This window comes from Marmota monax, unplaced genomic scaffold (assembly GCF_021218885.2).
Source record: "Marmota monax isolate L192 unplaced genomic scaffold, Marmota_monax_Labrador192_F-V1.1 WCK01_AAM20220418_F8-fsc00981, whole genome shotgun sequence".
Classification (NCBI taxonomy): domain Eukaryota; kingdom Metazoa; phylum Chordata; class Mammalia; order Rodentia; family Sciuridae; genus Marmota; species Marmota monax.
Window position 1 is genome coordinate 30,250 of NW_026692242.1, and position 22,251 is coordinate 52,500.

General features: G+C 33.1%; 1 protein-coding gene across 1 annotated transcript in view; it reads left to right on the top strand.

The window, feature by feature from the left end:
• Positions 1-19,581, top strand: part of LOC124085484 (kinetochore protein NDC80 homolog) — a 33,975-nt gene extending 14,394 nt beyond the window's left edge. Inside the window, 6 exon segments of the mRNA XM_046433156.1 lie at positions 3,678-3,830; positions 6,137-6,229; positions 12,863-12,955; positions 14,260-14,390; positions 16,249-16,351; positions 19,398-19,581. Coding sequence (XP_046289112.1) covers positions 3,678-3,830; positions 6,137-6,229; positions 12,863-12,955; positions 14,260-14,390; positions 16,249-16,351; positions 19,398-19,535 — 711 coding nt within the window. The 3' untranslated portion in view covers positions 19,536-19,581.
• Positions 19,582-22,251: the final 2,670 nt, after the last annotated feature.

Here is a 22,251-nt window from a genome sequence, read left to right on the forward strand (position 1 = left end):
CTGGCCATGTAGGTCAGTGGTAGGGTTCCCCTGGGCTCAATCCCCAGTGCAATACTGCCAAAAAGAAAGAAAGGAATCTCCTTATATTTTCTACTGTGAGATCAAATTCTAATAGATATTTGCACAAGGTGCTAAGGGACATATAGTATAACTAACCCAGATTTAGTGTGCATGATGTGGGGATATGGATGAGAAGGTTTTTAGAAAAGGCTTCCTTTTATCTACACTTCAAATTGAATTAGAAAATATAAGAAAGAGTTAACATGGCAACTCTTTTTTGCATGAATTAGCAAAAAAGGAATATATGGGAAAGCTCAGACTAAGCAGCCTAATGTACAAGCTTTTCTTGTAGTTTAAAAGACCAAACTTTTCTTGTAGTTTATAAGACCTGAAAACTCTCAGAACTTAAAAATTATAAAGAAGTATAATCACCTCTTCAGAAAAGTGTTATTTTTGGCAATGTGAAAAATGTGTTGGAAGGGAGCAAAACCGTTAAATAAGGATCTGTATCAGTAATCTAGGGAGAAATCACAAGCTAAATGTAGGCAATGCTAATAGGGATTCTAAGAAGTGAGTGGATTCTAGCTACTCATGAGGTACAGTAAATGAGATAGATGAAGGAGTAGGGGAGCAGCCATGTGTCTAGCTTGCACAGTTGGTTGAGTAATAGTACCACTCACTTGGGAATAGAAGAGAAATAGGAAATATGTCAGGAATGGGGACAGATGTATTGTTTATATGTGGCATCCAGGACATAATAAATTATTGTATATATGGGTTTAGACTTCAGCATAAAATAACCAAATTACTTAGCCTAATCTTAATTTTATAGATAGTACTTTAATACTTTAGCCAACATTGTTGATAAAGTAGACTTTCTGGCCATATGAATTTCTAGGTAATGAAAAGTTACTCTTATTTTTGTAGGCAGTCTTCATTATTCCTGCCATACTTAATTTTCATGCATTCTTTACTCTTGCTTATAACCTATTAGTTCCAGTTATCTTTTTTTTTTTTAATAAAAAAAAGGGTTTAAAGGGCTTTTTTTATTTAATGGAGAAAAATAGAGAGTAGAGAATTTCAGACTTACATTTTTGCTTTAAAGTTTTTTATTCTTTAATTTTCATTTATAATGTTTGCTTATTGGTAGGTTTAGTTTGAAAATCTAAACCTCAATGAGAAAAATTTAGCATTTGATTTTTGTTCCAAAATAATGACTTTTTTATCTTATAACCTCTAGTACTTTCCTTATTACAGTTTTTAAAAAAAATTTAGTTATAGTTGAACACAATGTCTTTATTTTGTTTGTTTATTTTTATGTGGTGCTGAAGATTGAATCCAATGCCTCATATGTGCGAGGCAAGCGCTCCACCAGTGGGCTACAACCCCAGCCAGTATTTATTACACATTTATCACATGAAAAAAATTGTTAAAGAACAGCAGCTTAGTTTTCCCTAAGGGGGAAATACTAGTTTGTATTCCTGGTCACATTTATAAACTGCATTATAGACATAATCAAAGAGATTTGGGTTTTTTGTTTGTTTGTTTGTTTGTTTTGTTTTATTGTTTGCAGTGGTGAGGTTCAAACCCAGTGCCTCTCAAGGGCTTTATCACTGAGCTACATCCTCAGCCTGCAGATAATTTATTGAACATTCAAATTTTAACTGATTTATGGAAAGTGTGAATTTTACATACCGACATATATGAATCTCAATATGAAATGGACAGTTCAATATTAACAAAGCTTTACCTGGTTTCTTTACCATGTTTTACATAATTCTGCTCTTTCCTTACCCATCTGTTTTCTTTCTTCTTCCTGACATTGCTAGGTAAACTTTCCAGTTGTGTATCAAGGAGAAAAAGGGAAATTTATAGGAAATAGGTGTTGGAGTAGTAGCTCAGTGATAGAATGCTTACCATATGTGAGGCTGTAGGTTCAATCCCAACAAAGAGAAGGGAAGGGAGATGGCCTCTGGTGGTCAGACGAAGTCTTCAAACCTAGCCTAGAATTTCATAAACCTCGGGTTTAGCCCTGGATTTGCCACTACCCACCTATGTGACCCTGTCATGTCATCTAACCTCCCATAGTCTCCATTTGCTTCTTCAGGAAATTAAACATGGTTAGACTTAATCAGTGTATCTTAAATTAATTACTTCACTATACCTTATTTCACCAGCACTGTGCAATAAAGGGAAGTTATGAATTTCTGATCCAGGTGAAATCTAAGTTTAATGAACTACAATTAGTAGTTGGATGACTAGGCTGAATGGAGAAAAAAAATAAGGAACTGGGAAAGAAGTAGACTGGGGATGAGCCAGAGCAAGGCCATGGACAGTGCAAACAAAACTTAGAGAAGTGGGTTCCTCAGAATTAGTTAAGAGAGATATTAAAGGATGGTGGCAGTACACAAAAGATCAGTATGAAGATTTCATTTATTTATCATCCTACCCCGGGACTAATTTTTGTTTCACATCTCAACTCTGGTATTAGCCTTTTGGAGTCCTTTGTTGAGATGGACATTGCACTAAATCTATATTCATCAGGAAAGAGTGTAATGAATTTTTGCTGTGGGAATTGATGTGGGAAAGAGAAACTAGAGACACATGTGTCACATATTTGCTTTCCGTACAGTTTGAAGAAAAGAACAGAAGAAACTACTCCCAGCATCATTTAGCATAAGGACAAATAGAACTACATACTTTAATGATTCCAAGAGAGCCAGTATATTATAGTAAAGTAATAGAAATGATTTCCTAATTGATTATTAGAAAAATCTTAATATACAAGTAGTATTGCTTTGAGATCTAATGCTTTTTTGAAATTAAAAAGTATTTGCCATTGCATTTCTTTACTCAAATTTTATGAATATATAATAGTTATTAAAAACTAAGTACATATTAAATGGAGAAAGCACTATAAAAATAAGTTGCCTAGAATCTGCAATTTATTTATTCAATCAAATAGTAAGCATCTACTGTATGCCAAGCGTTGTGGTAGATACAGTAGATACAGCTGTTTTCATGGTGATTACATTCCAGCAGTGAAAGTGAGCGATTTATTTTGTCAGTTAGTGATGATTGCTATAGAAAAAAAGAAAAGTGAGGTTTGAAAGAAACCATGGGGGCTACATTAGAAGGGAAAACTTTTTGATAACATAATTTAAACAAAGCCCCAATGGAAAGAGGGAGGACAGGAAATGTGACATACGCTACTAAAATATTTTTATCAATACAGTTAAGATAGCATTTTGAAACTTAAGTAATTAAATTTCACTTATTTTGAATAAATGAAATGTTTTAATTTGTACAATGACAAAACTAAGGTTTTTATTTATGTTTCATAATTTCTCTGTCTAGCATTTGGAAAAGTAAATATTAGTTAAAACCTAAATATGGACATTTATTCTAAATTGTTTATCAGGTAAATGGAAGAATAGTAATATACTATTTACCAATTAATTATAGGCTTAATATTATTCTATAGATTTAGTATGAATAAAACCTTTCATCTTTTTATGGATTTTTAAGTTGCCACCCTTATTACTAAAAATTACTAAATCACTAAACTACTAAAAATAGTCATAACATTTTGTATAAAATTGCAGAAATGCCAATTGAAAACCATATGAAATAGGGCTACTTTATTTTTAACATTTCTTTTTGTGCCCTCTCCTTAGATTGAAACACAATTAGCAGAATATCACAAACTGGCTAGAAAATTAAAACTTATTCCTAAAAGTGCTGAGAATTCCAAAGGTTATGACTTTGAAATTAAGTTTAATCCTGAAGCAGGCGCCAACTGCCTCATCAAATACAGGGCTCAAGTTTATGTAAGTAAATTATGAGATTGTTATTTGTAAGAATTTGAACTTAAATATGTCCATATCCCAGGACTAAAGAAACAGAACTTCTTGGTCTTCTTTCTTCTTGGTGGTAGAAATCTTGTCTTTGTTACAGCTAACTCTTCAAAGTATAAAACCTTTTCTTCTTCTCTAGCTACTTTATTCAACTATCCAGTAAGTAATTAATGTATATACAAGACAAACACCAAGACTATACAGACAAGCATGACAACCTTTGCTCCTAGTCCCCTCATGGGAGAAAGATATAAATGAATGAATGACAAATATGTGCTCTATTAGAAGTCTTTACAAGATATAACATGATTGGTTTTTCCCAGGTAGCAATAAAACTCCACAGAGATGGTGACCATGGAATGAAATCTTGAAAACTGAAATATTCATGGGATGGTGTGTTAAAGGCACAAGGACACACATGAAAGCATAAGATGTAATAATGCATTAAGGAATACCAGCAGTCAACAATGAGAAATCTATGCCTAATTTTACAATATGACCAAGGAAATAATTTTGGGAAGAAAATGTTTAGTTTGCTCTATCACAATGTCTTACTTATTCATAAATTTTAATATTTTATTGGCCCCTTAAAATTCCCTCTTTCATGATACTTACATTTTTTTTGGGGGGCGGGTTGTTTTGTTTGTTTGATTTTTGTGGGTGTGGGGTTATTGGGGATTGAACTCAGGAGCACTCAACCACTAAGCCATATTCCCAGCCCTATGTTATATTTTATTTAGAGACAGGGTCTCAGTGAGTTGCTTAGTGCCTCACTTTTGCTAAGGCTGGCTTTGAACTCTTAATCCTTCTGTCCCAGCCTCCTGAGCTACTGGGATATTATAGGTGTGCCATTGCACCCTGCTGATACTTAGTTTTTTGAATAGAAGGTTGTCAAGTTCAAAAGCTATGCACTTTTTCCCTTGAGAATTATTCAACAAATATTAATTGAATATATATTATGTTGCAGACCAGCTACTATGCTAGAGGTAAAATACGTAGATAAAACCTTTACTTTCCTGGAGATTAGTTTATTAGTGGACTGAAATGGGTTAAGTTAGACTTAGCCAGATATAGTAGTACATTCCTATAATTTCTTCTACTAAAGAGACTGAGGCCAAAAGATGACAATTTCAAGATCAGCCTCAGCAATTTAGTGAGCCCCTTCCTCAAAATAAAAAATTGACATTCCTGGGAATATAGCTCAGTGGTAGAGCACCACTATTTTAAAATTTACCCCAAATTTTTAAAGACCACCATAATGGCCTATGAGTTTTTCATTTGGAATGATGGAATGTTTAGAACCAGGGATATGTTTACATAGCATTGAGAATCTCTAAATGCCACTGTATTGCACACTGAAATTTAACCTATTTCAGTTTAACCATCTTAAAATGTGAATTTCACCTCAATAAAAGAAAAGCATAATGAGAAGCAACAAAGTAGTGTTGAAATTAAAATCTGTAGGACAGAAGATAAACATAGAAAAAACAAGTTGAGAATGATAAAACTAAAGAGGAGTAAGAGAAATGGATCTATCTGGAGAACATAGCATAAAAATACAACCTACATATAAATTGGTTTCAAAAAAATTACTGCAGTAAGGTGGGCATGGTGTAGCACACCTGTAATGCCACCTGCTCAGGAGGCTGAGACAAGAGAATCACAAGTATGAGGCCAACCTCAGCAATTTACAGAGGCCCTAAGCAACTTAGTAAGACACTGTCTCAAAAAATACAAAGGGCTAAGGATGTAGCTAAATGGTATAGCATCCCTGGTTTCAGTCTCCAGTACCAAAGAAAATAAGAAGAAGAAGAAAGATTACTTCAGTAAACCTAGTGTACCTACAAAATGTATGGAAGTGAATTTCCAGAATAGATGAACAATTCTTGAACTTTGCAAGTATTAAAAACCAAAAGCAGGTTATGTTCTACAGGTATAGAAATTACATTAAAAATTAGTTTTATTTTCTTAGTAATGTTGTATTAAATTAAAAATATTACAGCTTTCCAGGCACATACCTTTATAATCTAGCTAGTCAGAGGCCAAGGCAGGAGGATGGCAAGTTCTAAACCATCCTGGACAACTTACCAAGCCATTGTCTCCAAAATTATTTTTAAAGGGTTGGGGATGTAGTTCAGGGGCAGAATGTTTGCCCAGCATGCACAAGGCCCTGGGTTCAATCTCCATGATAGAAATCAATCCCTGTATCACAATTTACATATTCCACATAAAATAAATTTTGTAATTACCTTTCACTAACATTCTCATGTTTTATATAGGTACCCCTCAAGGAACTCCTGAATGAAAATGAAGAAGGAATTAATAAAGCTCTGAATAAAAAAAAAATGGGTTTGGAGGATACTTTAGAATAAGTAAGTAATGAAATTTAGATTAAAGCAAACATAAGGTTTTTTTTTTTTTTAAGCCTAAAATTAAATGTGATTTGTGGTTTCTAGTTGCCAAGGAATTAATTTTTATTTAAAAAATTTCTGTAAAATGAAAGTTGGTACAAACTTGACTGAGATATTTGAAGTAACTTATCAAGTAATTTAAATATCCTAGGCTTCTTATATCACTATGATATAGTGATATGAAACTAGATTTCATTCCGTTTTGGGGGGGTGTAAGAGAACTACAGAATTCCCTCTTTACTTGAAATAATATTCTTTTTTAAATCTAAAATGGATTTGAGGTGTCTAAATTAAAGTATGTATGTGTCATTTACGGTGAGGCTAACCAACTGTGATGGATTTAGAGGTTTCTTTTTGCCAAGTATTTCTTTCTAGATCATGGAATTTCAGGAGAACTTAAATGCTAATAGAAGTCCATTTAGTTTTCAGAAAGTTCCTGCTTCTGAGATCCTTGAAACAATTATGAAACAATTCCAAGCCAACCATCTATATCCCTGAAAAAGACCTGCTATTTTATTTAATAACCTTTAAAGTAAACATTGCTGTAGTAGTTGATTGAGAAAAGTTAAGAAGTTACTTCCCAAACACACTAGAGTGTGTTTTTATGACACCAAACAATTAAAGGAAGCCCCTAGTTGTTAATTCAACTCTTCAAGAAGTATTGTGTGGGCTGGGGATATAGCTCAGTTGATAAGAGTGCTTTCCTTGCATTCACAATGCTGTGGGTTCAAACCCCAGCACCACAAAAAAGAAAAGAACTATTGTGTTCTGACTAGGATTCCTGGATAAGAATGAAGTCTTATCTTTTCTCTAAACAGAAATATGTTTATTTTTTATCACTTAGAAACAAAACCTATTGTAGTTCACAAATAATTATTCTAATAACCCACAGAAAGTCATTTTTTAAAATTAAAAAAAATTCTGTAACAACTCACTTTGGCTGAGCGCAAGTGGTGCACGCCTGTAATCCCAGCAACACAGGAGACCGAGACAGGAGGAATTCAAAGCCAGACTCAGCAAAAAAGCGAGGCGTCAAACAACTCAGTGAGATCCTGTCTCTAAATAAAATACAAAAAATAGGACTGTGGGGGCTGGGGTTGTGGTTCAAGGGTAGAGCACTTGCCTAGCACAGGCAGAGCTCTGGGTTCAATCCTCAGCATCACATAAAAATAAATAAATAAAATCAAGGTATTGTGTCCAACTACAACTAAAAAAATAAATATTAAATTAAAAAAAATAGGACTGGGAATGTGGCTCAGTGGTTGAATGCCCTGAGTACAATACCTGGTATCAAAAAAAAAAAAAAAAAATTACTTTGTATTAGAAAGTTAATAAACAAGTTTGAAACTCCTCAAAAAAAAAAAAAACAAGTTTGAAACATTGAGTAATTTGGGATTTATGAAATATTAGACTATGGGATGAAGGTTTAGACTGTATACAAGGTGTGCTGATTATTTGAGACAAGGTCTTTTTTTGACCTACTTCAGTTTGATTTTTTTTTTGTTGAAATGGACATTAAATCTGAAGAACCTCCAAAAGATGAATTCCAATCAATAGGGGCCTCATGACTAAAACAACTTTCAGAATGACTTGAAACTTGAAAGACTTTGAGCAGGAAATCTTGGGGAAAGAAAGTTTTATAAAATGCCTAGGATAGGCTAGGCCTCATGTTAGTATTCTAAAGATAAACCTTCCCTTCAAGGGCTCCCACTTGGAGAAAAAGGCTGACATTTGTGCAGTTATGCTAATCAGATTTGCATTTTTGCAAAACCCTTTAGGTTATGGGAAAATGTGGCTTAGAAAGGATGCAACTGAAAATGTTAAGAGATTAAACCAAACTATTCATAGTAGAAACAGAGGGAAAGGGACATGTTTAGGAAGTGTTAAGAAGGTAAATAAATTCCAAGGATTTAATGACCAAGCTTGGAGGAAAAAGAAGTTCTATAATGACTTCCAGATTTCTGGTATGGGCAACTGAATGGACTATAGTATATTACCTAGAGGAAGAAAAATGAGAGAAAATTTGAAGCAGTAGATTCAGAGCATGAGAGAGACCAGGGCTGAAAATAGTTTTAATAGTCTTTAGCACACATATGATAGCTGAATCCATGGATGTGGGTGATATTTCTTGGAATGTATAAATAAAATAGCAGAACATTGAATCCTGAGAAACAATGACATTTAAGGGATCAAGAAAGAAAAAAAAAATTCTGGAAAAAAATACTTAGAAAAAAGTGGACAAAATAGCTAGAGAGTTATTTATTTTGAAGAAGAGAATATGTAGTAGAAGCCAAAATATGGGAGACTTTAAGAAGGAAGTAATCAGTAATACCTGATGCTAATGAGACTAAAGACTTAAACCTTTTTTTTCAGTTTGACAATAGTTTAATCAAGATAAGATGACATAGGATAAAATAGCAATTGGAAATAGTAAAGATCATACAGAAATTAATAAATTGGAATAATGAAGCTAATCAATCTGAAAAGTATTTACAGATAATTGCCAAAACTATTCAGGTAAAAGAAGGAAAATGTGAAGTAAGAAGTAGACAGTTTATAGAGAGATGGTGGGAATTCATTTGAATTACAGAGTAATTCATGTGAACAAAAGTCTTACTGGAAGGGCTAAGGATGTGGCTTAGTGGTAGAGCACTTGCCTAGCATGCACAAGGCCCTAGGTTATATCCCCAGCATTTCAAAAATAAAATAAAAAGGATTCTATAAAAATCTTATCTTTAAAATTGTTTTTTATCAATTTGAATTACAGCATGAATAATACAAATCTCAAAATTGACTCAAAATAAAATGTCAAAACAGTTAAGTAACCAGAAACAAAAGTACAGAAATAATTAGCTCTCCAAAAAGATTTCAATAACAGGTGATTTTTACAAAAGTTCATTGTTTTCAATTATTGAAGATCAGATGATTTTCATGACATGTAAATTGTTAAAACGAACAAAGAGACCTAATTCATTCTTAAAGGCTAGTGTATACCACAACAAAAACATCGCAAAAGAAAGTCAAACCAATCACACTTACAAGCCATGGATGTGGGTGATATTTCTTAGAATGTATAAATTAAATAACAGAAGATAGAATACTAAGCAACAATGATATTTAAGGGATCAGAAAAGGAAAAAAAAGATTCTTTTTATGTTTTATATTCTTACAAATATAAATGTACAGGTAAACTTAAATATTTGCCACTGAATTTTAATTAGCAAATATTTTCTTAAGTGTCTCCGTGGCTGGTACTATAATTAGTGTTGGTAGTACTATTATAGTACAGCTCTTGCCTTTTCAATTGAAAAGACAGGTATGAAAACAATTTCTTCTATCATAACATTTTTGCAGTATAAATAAGCTGTGTATTCTTATATTACCCTAAGATAAGCACAGGAGTCTTTCTGAAAGATGCAGTAACTGAATTGAGCTAGGACTTCACCAGTGCATACACAGAAATTTACATGTGTGCCCTAACTAAAGGCCCAGAAACCAAAGTACACAGCTTGTCAACAAATTACAAGAGTGTTAAGTGTGATAAAAGAAAAGCCTGGGGAAACAATAATCTAATTATTATTAACTTGTCCTTACTTACTGGTAGAATTTTTATTCTATAGGCAATGGGGCCATTGAAGATTTTTAAGTAAGAATGCTAATCACATTTGGCATTTTGAAAAAATAGATGAGGTTCATGAGCCAGAAACATAGACTTAGGAGACTAAATTATATCCTGTGTAATAAATGATAAGGACCCACACCAAGGTACTACAGTGAGGATGGAGAAAAGAAATTGGGAGGCAGAGACAACAGAATTCAGTACTGAAGTGAACAGTTGGATGTGAAGGCTAGAAAAGTGAAATAAATAATGTCTAGGTACATTGTATCTGGCAAATGGGCATGTGATGTTGTTCTTTACTTTGATATTTAATGAGAGAGAGGTACAGAACCGAGTTGTTGCAGTCTGGGATATGCTGAGTTTCGGGTCTCTGGGACATCAAAGTGTAAAATCAGTATGTGTATGTATGCATATTTTAGCATGCAGGTTGTTAAAGTCAAAAGATCTCCCAGATGTGATGTGAGAGAGCACTCTCCCAAGCGAGCAAGTGAGACTACAGCCAGGATCAGAATCCTGGAAGAACATCTATCTATATCCAAATTACGAATAGAAAAAGAAATGTAAAGGAATGTGAAGAGGGACTTTCCAAGACTTAGAGATGAAATCAGGAGATTCCATGGTCTTAAAAACCAAGAAAGGGCTTTTTAAAAAGAAGCTATTAGTAACCACAATTAGTACTAAAATGACAAATAGAATTAAATATCTGAAAGGTATCCATTGGCTTTAGAATTTAAGATGTTACTGAAGAGCCAGGGGTGTGCTTAATGATAGAGGACATGCTTAGCATTCCAAAACCTGGGTTTGATCCCCAACCAACCCACCAGCCTGGATTGAAAGCGTTGAGGGGAGGAAAGAAGTTACCATTGACATTTGCAGAAATGGCTTCATGCAGCCAACAAGCCAGAAACCAAAATACTGTGAGTTGAGGTATGGATAGTAGAAAAGGAAATATAGCATTATGAATATATTTGCCTTTGTGGATTACTCCACATTACAGTACTACCAATATTTGAATCAGAAGAAAGGATTTGGAACAGTAGTAAGAAAAGAGATGTGTAGAAAAGGTTTCTGGTTTATGTGGTTTTGTTTGGTTTTGCCAGATAAGGGAATTGTTTGGTTTTAATGATGTGAGAGGGAGTTGAAGGGAATGAGGATAAATTTTAAATATTAGGAATAAAAGAATGCACATTAAAAGAAGGAAAACCCTCACACAATTATGTTGATTAGAGGCAGGAAATAATGGAATTCCACATTGGTGGTTTCTGTTAGTGATTAAAAAAAGAGAAGCTCATCTAATTGAAGTAATTATGGTATCTTGGATTATCAACAACTTGAGCTCTTTATTAAATAAATGAGGAAAATACTAAAAAAGTATGCCAAATATTTTTTTTTCTTTCTTTTTTTTCTCTTTTTGCATCAATGAATATTTTTATAATCAGGGGAAATGTTTAATAGACATATCTTTGGTAGAGTTGATACGGAAAGTAGAAACTGGTAAACATGGTTTTGACCAGCCATGAGAAACTATTAGGATGTCCTTTCGTCCTATTGCAGGTAAATTTAACAAAACCACTTATTAACTTGTTAGTCCCTTCAAAAATAGCATGTATATTTAGAAAACATCTTTTTAGTTTGAACATCTGGTTTTGATTTCTGACCCTATGCTAACTGTGTGAATCCAAGCAAAGCACATTCTTTCCAATCCACTCCTCTCATATGTAAAATAACAAAAGAACATTCTGTATATGGGATTGTCTTTAATAAGTATAATTATTTCATTACCTTATCTTTTGTCAAATAAACCAAGCTTTTCCAAAAAAAAAAAAACATATTTTTAAAAATTTCATTCTTGTATGTGAAGAGTCATCATCTCAAAAAAAGAAAAAAAAAAGCCTGTCAGCTCTTTATACATTTTTTTTCTGTTTCCTGTGGGAAATATTTTCTTGATCTACCTGAAGAAAACTTATAATCACAGCCATCAAATGGTATCAGCAGTTATCAAGAGGAAATGAACTTTAGACACACTTCTTCAGTTTGGGTTTCAAATTATTTCCAAGGTCAAGCTTCAACAAGATTAAATATGATTACCTTATTAATCTTTCAAAAGAATGTATAATTATAACCAAGTAGCAAGTATTATGCAATAAAATTAATATAAAAAATTCTCTTTTAACATCTCAGAAAGTGAACACACAAATAGGAAGCTACATATATATGAAGTATATAAAATATAAAGTATATAAAATATAAAAATCTAGACAGCAAAAATAATTTATAATTATGAATATGCTGGTATAACAATATTAATAATATGTAATAATGTGATGTGTATAATATTTATATAATATATGTGAGTATTTATAAAACACTCCCACCACTAGAAATACATATTAGTACTTTGAGTTTTTTGTTTTTGTTTTTATTTGTTTTTGGTTTGGTTTTTTGGTTGTTGTTTTTATGTTTTGCTTTTTTTGTGTGTTTTGTTTTGAGTTGCTAGGTATCAAACCCAGGGCCTCACACGTGCTAGGTAAGCACTCTACTACTGAAGCTACATTACCAGCCCTAGTAATCTTATTTTAAAGTTTCTTTGGAATCAGTTCCTCTTTGGGGAATAATAAATGGACAAACTATAGATTGGAAGTCAAAAAGACTAGAAGAAATAACATTGGTATAGTTAGTTGATTGAGAATATAAAAGTTAGCCAGTCGAAGTGGCTCATGCTTGTAATATCAGCTCCTCAGGAGCCTGAGGTAGGAAGATCACAAGTTCAAGGCCAGCCTAGGCAACTTGTCTCAAAAAATGAAAAAGGGGCAGTGGGTGTTGATCAGTAGTAGAATTCTTGCCTGTAGGGCCCTGGATTCAATCCCCAGTATCGCCTAAACAAATGATAACAGAAAGAGAATATAAAATTTTATGATATGTTAAATTTCTTTGATGTATAGTTATGATTCTCAACCAAAGTTTTATTCCCCAAGTTGAATACAATGATAACAGAAAGCAAGAGAAGTGTGAGAACACTGAAAGAGGAAGTTCAAAAGCTGGATGATCTTTACCAACAAAAAGTTAAGGTAAGAACTTGGCCAATTTGTTCAAGTTAGCCAAAACTCTGTCATGATTGACTTACAATATAGTCTAACATTAAAACTGAAATCTTTATGTGTGATTGTCTTCTCTTAAAATTCATTGTAAATCATTTATCCTGTCCTTTAAAGGACATTTTTCTTGATTCAGGTTATTTCAGCATAGAACACATCTGCCTTTTTATACTTGTATATGTGATTAAGTATTCTTACAAGACAAAAACATATTTTAAACATATGTCTTCTACCTTTTTATAGAGATTCAGTGTTATATACTCCTAAACTTGAGCACCAGTAAAGTCTTATTGTATGCATAATTGCCCATCAAGAGTTATTGTGTTGCTGGGTGGGATTAAAAAGCAAAAAATAGTCACTGCATGCCTGTAATCCCAGCTGCTTCAGAAGCTAAGGTTGGAGAATGGCAAGTTTAAAGCCAGCCTCAGAAACTTAACCCGAACCTGTTTCAAGATAAAAAGGATTAAAGATGAAAACTATTTTCTTGAAATCTAAAAGGCAGATAAAATATTAAGATTGATTCTTAATTACTTTATATGTCACCCCCTGACCAGCATTTTACTTAGAGAAGTATTCAAATGACTCTGTTTATTACCACTTAGACAATTTAAGTGAAATTTTGAGCTATACCATTACTAATGCCAGCAAATTATCAGGAATTGAAAATTTTTTTCTTATTCTGTATATTTGGAACCCATGCGTTTTTGGTTTTTTTTTTGTGTGTTTTTTGTTGTTGTTGTTTTTGTTGTTGTTGTTAATGTTATTGTTTTGGTTTTTTTAAAGTAGTATCAAAATTTTAGAAAATTTACCACAAAATATGATCTAAATGTGAGATATTTAATAATAATTTTTGTTTTATCAGGTATGCTCCATGACAGTGCTTAAGTTTATTCTCTGAAGCCCTTAAATGAAAGACTTTAGGATACATACTTTATCTTCAAAAACCTAGAAATTGTATTTGGGCTTCTTTGTGCACAGTTAATGCCATTGTGAAATAATGACCTAAAAAATTCAGGTTTGTAGAAAAAAAGTGTCAAAAAAAATAAAATAGTCAGACTTGAAAATTCCAAATTAAAGCTTTACAGACCTCTTGAGAAAGTCACATCTGTGTTATATTTATACTACAGAATTCCCAATGGCAATTGTGGTAAGCATCCTGAGAATATAAATGATGCAATCTGGATTGTTTTAAAATGCTTTATGTACTTTTAAAAATCTACTTTGAATATATGGAATATGAATATCAAAAACATGTAACCATGAATTTATCCTAATAGGAAGCTGAGGAAGAGGATGAAAAATGTGCCAAAGAGCTTGAGTCCTTGGAGAAACACAAGCACCTGCTGGAAAGTGCTGTTAATGAGGGCCTAAGTGAAGCTATGAATGAGTTAGATGCTGTTCAGCGGGAGTAAGTTCATCTCACCAAGATTTATTTGTTTATTAGTTGCTTATAATTTCTATAAATCTATATCTAATTTTTTCCTTTAATTCCTATTATAAAGTTATTTGTGGTGGAGAGAGTGGTGAATAGAACTTAAGCAGAACAACTTAAAATGTTAGATACATTCTTCTACTGTTATAGTTATTGCCCAAAAGAAATGATTCATTTTAAATTTAATTGATTAGTGAATTTTAAACGCTGAAAACAAAATAACATTTTTTAAAAAAATATTTATATTTTTAGTTGTAGTTGGACACAATACTTTTATTCCATTCATTTATTTTTATGTGGTGCTGAGGATCGAACCCAGGTCCCCACACATGCTAGGCGAGTGCTCTACCAGTGAGCCACAATCTCAGCCCCACAAAATAACATTTTAAATCAATTCAAATAAATTTGACTACTTGATAATGAATTTTAATAAGCCCCACTAAACTTCTTTTTTAAAAATTTCCTAGAAATTATGTGTATTATATAGTAAAATATGATTATATTATAAATTACAGAGTCATTGTTCTATAATACAACTTATACTTTGCTAATAATTGCCGTGCTGTGCAAAATAATGCAGTAAAAAGTATAGCACTTATATGAAAATTGGTATTAGGCACAACACTCAAAAACTACATCAGTGACACACATGAGCAAATAATGATGACCTAATAAAAACTTTTAGCATCACTGTACACATGTTAAATACTTAAGAAATATGCAAATGCAAAATAAACATGGGATTTTTCACCTTAAAAAAACATACAATTTGCTTTGAGAAATGGGCATTCAGAGAGTTGTAGCCTCTGAGTTGTTATGAGGAGGTAGAAGGAGATTTATCTGATATGGAATGGAAAATTTTATAACACTGGTTGTGGATGCATGTCATGATCACATTTGCAGTGAACTGAGACAGTACGCATTTGAAGTATGTGCTTGTGTATATTTTGTGTGTACCTTAATGTCTGGATACAGCTGGGTGCAGTTTTCAACATTCATCAAATATTTCTCAAGGAGAAAATTGGCATAAGCCAGCACAAATTTGCATTATTCTCATATCACTACCAGATTTTTGAAATTAATTTAAAGTTACATAGGAAGAATTTTAGCCAAACTATGTATTAACTATAAAAATTTTGCATTCTTTCTTTGAAGAATATTCTGCTTTTTTGTGATTATGTTGTGCAACCTAACTAAAAATCAACATACTAAATAATTAATCCATAATATTCTGTGTATATTGATATGAATATATACATTTTTCAAGTCTTATATGGCCCTCAAATAACTAAAAGACATCTCACACTGAGGTTGCAAGGACAATACTTGAGAAAGTGACACATCTTCATTTCTTTATTTGTAGTCTAGGGATAAAATACACAGTAGAGGTTTATTTGATCTCTATTTTGTTTTGAATATGAATTCCTAAAGGTAAGATTTCTACTCCCCTCTTTGCAATTTTCTGTCTTCTCTTAAAAGCATTCTGCTATAATCCATTTGGAGACTTAGGTAAGCTCATTTAGGGCTGGGGATGAAGCTCAGTGGTAGAGCACTTGCCTAACATGTACAATTCCCTGCATTCCATCCCCAAAGCCACAAGATAAAGTTTTGGTGTTTTTGGTTTTGTTGGCTTACAAAGCATCTTTGAAAAATATTATTTCTGTTTTAATGATTGATAGCTAGAACTAAATGAATTACGTGTATAGTAAGTATCACAGACTAATCACAGCTTTGTTTTATTGAATATGAAAATAGGAAGTGAGCCAACTAGACCTGATATATTAATTTATTTTCTAGACAACTTAAAAAAAAAAAAAACATTTTTATTCTTCAGGTACCAACTAGTTGTGCAGACTAAAAATGAAGAAAGATGAAAAGTCAGAAATAACTTGCAGCATCTTTTAGAAATGATTCCTACACATGTAGGGTCTGTGGAGGTAAGTGTGAAATTCTTTAGCACTTTAATATATTTCTGCTCTGTCTCTATAGGAATTAATATAGTTAATTTCATTTATATGAAAATATCTTATTAAAAATTTGCCAGAAAAATTCTGTCTAATGGTGTGACCAGGGGATATAAGAGAATGTGTGTGCATTTTATAAAGTAATCTGTTTTGTTCATATAAATGACATACAATAATATTTTCATATCAACAATCTATAATGGTATTGCACCAGGCCATGTTCAACTTAACAAAAATGTATGAGAACATTTGGGATTTAATTAAGATTGAGAAGAAAGAGCATATCTTTATAATAAGTGTTTTTCCTTTCTGTAATTTCATGTAAATGCAGAATAAAGTATTTCTGAAATATGAGGTTTTGCCTTATCCCTAGCTTTCCAATAGCTTAATAGTATACCAATAAAACTATTTATCCAGTGCCGAGGCTGTAGCTCAGTGGTAAAATTCTTGCTTCGCATGTGTGAGGCACTGGGTTCAATTCTCAGCACCACATAAAAATAAATAAAGATACTGTGTGTTCATTCACAACTAAATTAAAAAAAAAAATAACTATTCACCAAACTTATAATGCCAAGCCCTAAAAGCTAAGATAAATACCTGAACCATAGAATTCCTGGGTACTTTTTTTGGGTGATAATATATTTCCAGTTGAAAATGGCTTAAAAAATACTCATCACATCACCTTAATAGCCTTTTGTTTGTTCGAAATATGAGCATATGCTGCCCTACTTCCCATCATCTCTCCTGAAAGACCTTGAAACTGCTGCTTTAAAAACACAAGTGAGAAAGAATTAATATCCAGAAATATGATGGCCTTTAAAAATAAATAAAAATAGTGAAAGACCCAAATGAAAATTTCAGAAAAGCACAAATGAAGCAATAAACATGAAAATATATACCATATTCCACATTCAAGAAGTTGGCCAAAGCCTGGAGCGATGGCACACACCTGTAATCCCAACAGCTTGGGAGGCTGAGGCAGGAGGATCATGAGTTCAAAGCCAGTCTCAGCAAAAAGCAAGGCACTAAGCAACTCAGCAAGACTCTGTCTCTAAATAAAATACAAAATAGGACTGGGCATGTAGCTCAGTGGTCAAGTGCACCTGAGATTAGTCCCCAGTAACCCCCTCCCCCCCAAAAAAAAAAAAAAAAAGAAAAGAAAAGTTGGCTAAAGATTAATGTTTAATAATTCCCAATGTAGAGAGATAGAAGTTCTCATTTACTGCAGTGGTTGTATAAATTGATATAACAGTTTTAGAAAACAACATGGCAATCCTTAATATAACTATGCACCCTGGGTTTGTTTGTTTTTTTTAATAACTTTATTTTATTTATTTATTTTTGTATGTGTGCTGATGGTCGAACCCAGTGCCTCATATGTGATAGGTGAGCACTCTACCTCTAGGGCACTGTATTGAGTTGAATAGTGCCACCCAGAATTCTTGTCTTATCACGATCTCAGAATATAACATTATTAGGAAGTAGGGTCTTTGCACAGGTAATTGGTTGAAATCATATTGAATTAGCACAGGCCCTAAATCCACTATCTGATATCCTTATAAGAAATCCATATGAAACAGAGGTAGATATTAGAGTGAGTGATGCTGCTGTAAGCTAAAGAGCACCAAGAATTTTTTGGAACTGCCATAAACAGAGAAGAAGCAACAAAGGATTCTTCCCTGTATCCTTCAGAGAGCACCATCCTGCTTACATCTTGATCTCAGACTTCTAGCCTGAAGAATTATGAGAGAATAAATGTCTGTTATTTTAAGCCACCTAGTTTGTGGTGATTTTTAATGGTATCATTCACAATAGCAAAAAAAAAAAAATATATATAACATGGTATGCTAGTATCTTATGTTTACTATAACTAATTATCACCAACTTAATTAATGTCTTAAAATAGCACATGTTCATTACCTTACAGTTAGGGAGGTTAGAAGTCTAATGTGGGTTCACAGAGCTGCAGCCCTTCAAGGGCTTTAGGGTAGAATCCATTTCTTTCCCTTTTCTAGCTTCTAGAGTCCCCTACAGTCCTTGGCTTGTAGCTCCTTCTTCTATCTTCAAAGCCAGCAGCAGGGTAGATTTCTCCTCTCTGCCCTCTTCTGTTTTCTTCTCTCTCTGACTCTGATACAACTAATTCCCTCTTATAAAGACCTTGTGGTTACATTGGGCCTACCAAGATAATGCAGAATAATCACATTTTCTTGATATTCTTAGCTTTAAAAAAGAAAATTAAAAAAAATTTAATCACATCTGTAAAGTTCCTTTACCATACACAATAGCATAGCCACAAGTTCCTGGAATTAAGGCATGATCAGCTTTGGGGAGATCATTGTTTTCAGCCTGCTATATCTGGAAATGAACAAAAAATCACTAATAGAAACAACTAATAGAAAGAAAGATAAGAAAATATCGATTCAGTCATATTTAAATGCTATATAGCACTATATGAAAAATCTATAGCTAGTACATCTGTGCACTAAGTTATCTTAAAATACTGAGTGAAAAACATGTCATAGAATATTATATTTAATAATTTCCAATAAGCACAAAGGTTGAAACCAGCACCCACTAAACCAAGATAGTCATGCATTTTATGACAGAAACACATTCATAGAAATGTTTTTAGGCAATTTTGTTCTTTTTTGCACATACTATAGATCCCTACACAAACTAAGATGTAATTAGGTAATATATAATCTTATGGAACCACCATTATGTGTACAATACATCATTGTCCAAAACATCATTATGTGGTACATAACAACCTATTAGAGATACATACATATCTCTCTATGTGGTAAAAGTATAAAGAAAGTCAAAACATTCAGGCAAGTAGTATCTCTGGGGAACAAAAGAGGGGATCTCATTAAGAAAGGACACAGGGCCAACATGGTAGATACAAGAATATTCTTTTTATTTCTATTGTTAACAAATATTTCACTCTTGTTTGTAAATTTCACACTTTGAACAAATTAATGTTTCTACATTAACAATCTCTAATTGTTTCTACTAGAAACATCTTGAGGAGGAGATTACTAAAGTTGATAGAGAATATGAAGAATGCATGTCTGAATATCTCCTGGAAAATATTAGAGAGATTACAGAAAAATATAAGAAGAATGCTGCTCTACTTAAGACTTCTGGTGAATGAAGATCAAGTGCTGATTATCCTTTATAAAAATAGTTCATTAACAAAACTACATTTGTACAGTGTTTTTTTTTTTTTTTTTTTTCATATTTCTTTGCCTAACTTCAATTGGTGAGAAGATAGGTAGTGTGGTCTAAATCAGAAATTAGCCAAGTAACCTGTGAACCAAATCAGACACAGCCATTCATTTACATTTTGTCTGACTGTTTTCCCACTCTAATGGCAGAGTTGAGTATATACAACAGAAATCTTGTGATCTCCAAGGCCAGAAATGTTGACTCTAAAGTCCTTCATAGGAAAAGATAACTGACCACTTGTATAAAGTATACATGGTTAGTATTGCCTAATTTTGAAACTTTTTTGTTGTTGTTGTTTTGTTTTGTTTTTGTACTGGGGATTGAACCCAGGGTCATTTTACCACTGATCCACATCCCTGGTCCTTTTTATTTATTTATTTGTTTGTTTGTTTTAATTTTGAGACAGGATCTCACTATGTTGCTGAAGCCAGCCTCAAATTTGTGAGCCTCCCTAGTTCCTGGGAATACTGGCATGCACCACCATACCCAAATAAAACTTCTTAATGATGCTGGACACACAATAGTCCAACCCACTCCTGGTTTACAGCTTTATGGCTTTCCAAGAAGCTAAAGTTCATTTTTGCTCTGAAGCAGAAGAATATGCAATGTTAGTTAAGGGAATTAAAGGAAATAGAATTAAAGGAAATAACAAAATAATTTAGCTCAAAACCCTCATTTTAGAAATGAGATTTCATTTTTAGAGAAGCTCTGATTCATCTCAGGTCACACTTGGTAGTAGTGGTAGACACAACATTGGAACTTGGTTCTGGTGCACAATCTGAAATTTTAGCTACAAGAGCCATGAAAAGTGAATATTCCCAATGCTAAGAAGTTGTGTTTAGGATGGGGAATTTTTTAAATAGGTCTCAGTTGTTAGGAAATTCCTTAAATTGAACTGGCATCTGCCTCTACTATTAACCTTATTTTTTCAGTACTATTTAAAATCTAATGTAAGTCAGAACAAAAAACATGATAAAAAGAAAGGCATGAGAACTTGGAATGGAATTACAATAAAGGCTTATAAAGGAAGGCATTCAGCCTAAGAGCGCAATGAACAAAGAAAGATCATAGTTGGAGGATAACTAATAGATATGACAAGATTAATGGTTACTAGGTATTCTAGAATCTTGACTTACAGGATCCAGTAGAACTTTCTTCAAAATAAATGGTTTGTGCATTATGCAATATGGTACCAGCTCCCCTAGTTATTTTTCACTTAGATGGTATCTGTGGCAAAAGAGACAAGAGCCTTGCCACTCAAACTAAGTGGGGGGTGCAGCAGCATCACTATCACCTGTGGTCTTGTTAGAAGTACAAATGTTTGACCCCACTCAAAACCAACTAAATCCGAATCTGCATTTTTATAGAGTATTAAAAATAAATAACGAAAACATGTAAAGTTTTCATAAATCATGACATATACCTGTAAAATGTTCATTACAATCAAGCTAATGAGCATCTATTACAACCAGAGTTTTCTTAATGGCTTTTCAGAATTTTTCCTCTTACCTCTGTAACTCCCCACCCCACCCAATCCTCAGGCAAGTACTGATCTTTCTATTACTAGGGATAAAACTCAAACTACAGATAAATAAACTATAGTGTTTACTGGAATTTTACACAAATAGCTATTGAAAAATGTACTTTTCAAAAAATTTTAATTAATTTATTTTTTTAATTAGTTATATATGACAGTAGAATGCATATTTACACTTTGACATATCATACATAAAAGGGATATAATTTCTCATTTTTCTGAGTGTACATGTTGCAGACTCATATTGGTCATGTAATCACATATATACAACAAGTAATAATGTCTGTTTAATTCTACTATCTTTCCTATCCCCACATTCCCTCCCCTTCTTTCCCATCACTTCCCTCTACCTAGTCTAAGGTAACATATTCTCTAGTGCCCACTGCCTTATTGTGAATTAGCATCTGCATATTAGAGAAAACATTCTGCCTTTGGTTTTGCGGGATTAGCTTACTTCACTTAGCATGATATTCTCCAACTCCAACCATTTGCTAGCAAATGCCATAATTTTACTCTTCTTTAGAGCTGAGTAATATTCCAATGAGTATATATATATCACGTTTTCTTTATCCAGATTCATCTATCTAGGTTGGTTCTATAGTCTAGCTATTGTGAATTGAGCTGCTGAAAACATTGATGTGGCTGTGTCACTATAGTATGCTGATTTTAAGTCCTTTGGGTATAAACCACGGAGTGGGATACCTGGGTCAAATGGTGGCCCCATTCCCAATTTTCTGAGGAATCTCCATAGTGCTTTCCATAAAGGACACCTCATTATGTTGACCAGGCTTGTCTCAAATTCCTGGACTCAAGTGATCATCCTTCATCAGTCTCCTGAGTAGCTGTGACTACATGCGTCTGTCATTATGCCTAGTCCATACACTCTTGCATGGTTTCTTTCACTTCAAATATTTTGAGATTTATGCATGTTTTGTGTAACAGTTGTTCATTCCTTTTGAATTAATACACTCAGGTATCATACCTATTGAAGGCCACTGGGTTATGTTATGGTTAGGATATAGTTTGTCTCCCACAGCTTTCTGTGGTGAAATTTAACCCCCATCAGGAGAAATTAAGAGACTGGAAACTTAGTCCAACTGTGCTG